Raw genomic sequence first — 3,071 nt, forward strand, 5'->3', positions numbered from 1 at the left:
TGGATGACAGAAGAGACTCTGAAACTTGCCCTTGAGCGGAGAGTAGCCAAAGCCAATGGAAGAAATGACAAGATAAAATAGCTGAACAGAAGATTTCAAAGAGCAGCTCGAGCAGACAGAACCAATTGCTATAATGAAATGTGCAAAGACCTGGAGTTTGAAAACCGAAAGGGAAGAACATGCTCAGCATTTCTCAAGCTGAAAGAATTGAAGAAAAAATTGAAGCCTCGAGTTGCAATATTGAGATATTATATGGGCAAAATATTGAATGATGCAGGAAACATCAAGAGAAGATTGCAGAAATATACAGAATCACTTCACCAAAAAGAACTGGTCAATCTTCATCCATTTCAGGAAGTGCCATATGATCTGGAACCAATGGTACTGAAGGAGGAAGTCAAAGCTGCAGTGAAAGAATTGGCGAAGAACAAGGCTTCAGGAATTGCCAGATTGCCCATTGAGATATTTCATCAAACGGATGCCCCATTGGAGGCACCCACTCGGTTATGCAACCTGGCCAACTGACTAGAAGAGATCCATATTTGTACCCATTCCAAAGAAGGGCGATCCCACAGATTGTGGAAATTATAGAACAGTATCATTAATATCACACACAAGTAAGGTCTTACTGAAGATAATTCAAAAACGGTTGCAGCAATATATTGACAGAGAACTTCCAGAGGTGCAAGCTGGATTCAGAAGAGGATGTGGAACAAGGGATATCATAGCTGTTGTCAGATGGATCTTGGCTCAAGGCAAAGAATACCAGAAAGATGTTTACTTGTGTTTTATTGACTATGCAAAGGCATTTGATTGTGTGGATCATGACAAATTATGGATAACATTGAGAAGAATGGGAATTCCCGAACACTTGATTGTACTCATGAGGAACCTGTACCTTGACCAGGAGGCTGTTGTTCGAATGGAACAAGGGGACAATGTATGGTTTAAAATCAGGAAGGGAGTGCGTCAGGGTTGTGTTCTTTCCCCATACTTATTCAATCTATATGCAGAGCAAGTAATCTGAGAAGCTGGACTATATGAAGAAAAATGTGGCATTAGGATTGGAGGAAGAATCATTAACAACCTGAGATATGCAGACGATACATAATGCTGAAAGTGAGGATAATTTGAGGCATTTACTGATGAAGGTTGAAGAATACAGTCTGCAGGGTGGATTATGTCTCAATATAAAGAAAACAAAAATCCTCACAACTGGACGAATGAGCAGCATCACAATACATGGAGAGAAGATTGAGGTTGTCAAAGAATTCATGTTGCTTGGTTCTACAATCGATTCCAATGGAAGCAGCAGTCAGGACATTAGATGACATGTAGCATTCGGAAGGTAAACCGTGAAGGACTGTTTCAAGTGCTGAGGAACAAGAATGTCTCCTTGGGGACTGAGGTGTGTCTGACACAAGCCATTATATTTCCAGTCACCTCATATGCATGTGAGAGCTGAACAATGAATAAGGAAGACTGAAGAAGAGTTGATGCTTTTGAGTTGTGGTGCTGGCGAAGAATGCTGAAAATACCATGAACTGCTAAAAGAACTAACAGATTATCCTGGAGGAAGTGCACCCAAAATGCTCCTTAGAAGCGAGAATGGCCAGACTTCGTCTCACCTGTTTTGGTCATGTTGTCAGAAGGGACCATTCCCTGGAGAAGGATGTCATGCTTGGTAGGGTGCAGGGTCAACAAAAGAGGGGGAGGCCTTCAACGAGATGGATCAACACAGTGGCTGGGGTGATGGGCTGAAGTATAGCAGGGATCATGGTGCTGGCGCGGGATCGGACAGTGTTTCGTTCTGCTGTTCATGGGGTCACTATGAGTCGGAAACGACTCAACGGCACCTAACAACAACAAAAGATTTTCTTGGCTATGCTTTTTATGGACGTACATCACCAGGTCTTTCTCTCACGAAGCTTCTGAGTGGGCTCAAACAGCCAGTCAAATAGCAACCGAGCATTTAGCTATTGCACCACCACCATACATTATCTATACACCATCTTACTTAGCCTCTGTAGCAGCCATAAAGACTTCTCTAACAAATGTGAGGTGAAAGGATGGAGAGTGTTTACATCCCAGCTTTGAAGCTGTTGTGTTAATTGTTAAGTTTTGCTGAGTCTGTATATTCAAGAAGGTAACAATCTCAGCATGGTAAGATCATAACTGTTAGATGAATGCTCGGAGGCAGTAGCTGTGCTGATGTGAGGCATTAATGGTTGGATGAGTTCAATCAGATATGCCGCCTCCAGTTTCTTTGTGTAATGGTATTTACTAGATTTCAAATGACTGCTGAGAAAGAAGAAATATAATCTCATGTATTATCTCTATCTTGAAAAAAACATAGATAATGAAATTGTTCTATTGCTGGCATATATTTTATTAACCTTTGTGGCATCAACTTTAAGAACAGATGTCCCTGTAGAATTGAAACCTTTTGCTAACGTGGAGTGTTATTAAATGCATTGTGAGTTCTAGGAGTGGTGAAGGTGGGCAGAGCAGGTAAGCTTTTAAGGCATCTCAGAAAGTAGTATTATGGCATATTCTGAGGCTAGAGAGAAAATAATGCAACTAAATTCTATGTGACTAAATTCTTTTTTTCTTTTTTCTTCCTTGCAGAGCCTGCAGAAAGTTCTTATGGAGTTCAGTCACAAGGAGTTGTTTGATTTCTATAACAAGGTCTATATTTTAAAAATAATTTTCTGATATGTGGGTTCTTTTGTTTTGTTTCTTTTATATTATAATTCTTATTTTTAAATGCCCTGTTAAGGGGTTAGGTTCTTTAAACTTTCCTTATAAACACCTTATGTTTCACAGTAGGAAATGTAGCTGAAATGAAGAAAATCTGACAAACTAAAGTAGGAAGAAAATGGAAATGGCTTTAATTAAAGCGACAGGATTATTGCCTTAATGTAAAGCATTAAGTAATAAACTATGTGGTACCTAGCCAACCTGACACTTTAGGTATGGGCAATGTTAAACAATTTCTGGGCCAAAGGGTATAGAGAAACATGGAAAGGAAGATTTTGGGCCTTTGAAGGCTTATCTCAAGCCTATTCTAT

The 3,071-nt window shown here is 39.9% G+C and overlaps 1 protein-coding gene across 1 annotated transcript in view; it reads left to right on the forward strand.

Moving 5' to 3' along the window:
• The window catches only part of LOC103210806 (COMM domain-containing protein 10), a gene marked incomplete at its 5' end in the record, with an annotated part of 365,452 nt that extends 362,751 nt beyond the window's left edge, over positions 1-2,701 (forward strand). The window contains 1 exon segment of the mRNA XM_042783092.1: positions 2,629-2,701. Within this exon segment, the coding sequence (XP_042639026.1) occupies positions 2,629-2,701 (73 nt within the window).
• Positions 2,702-3,071: the final 370 nt, after the last annotated feature.

The sequence above is a fragment of the Orycteropus afer genome, unplaced genomic scaffold (genome assembly GCF_000298275.1).
Source record: "Orycteropus afer afer isolate SDZICR_OR568_19922 unplaced genomic scaffold, OryAfe1.0 scaffold00654, whole genome shotgun sequence".
NCBI classification, from domain to species: Eukaryota; Metazoa; Chordata; class Mammalia; order Tubulidentata; family Orycteropodidae; genus Orycteropus; species Orycteropus afer.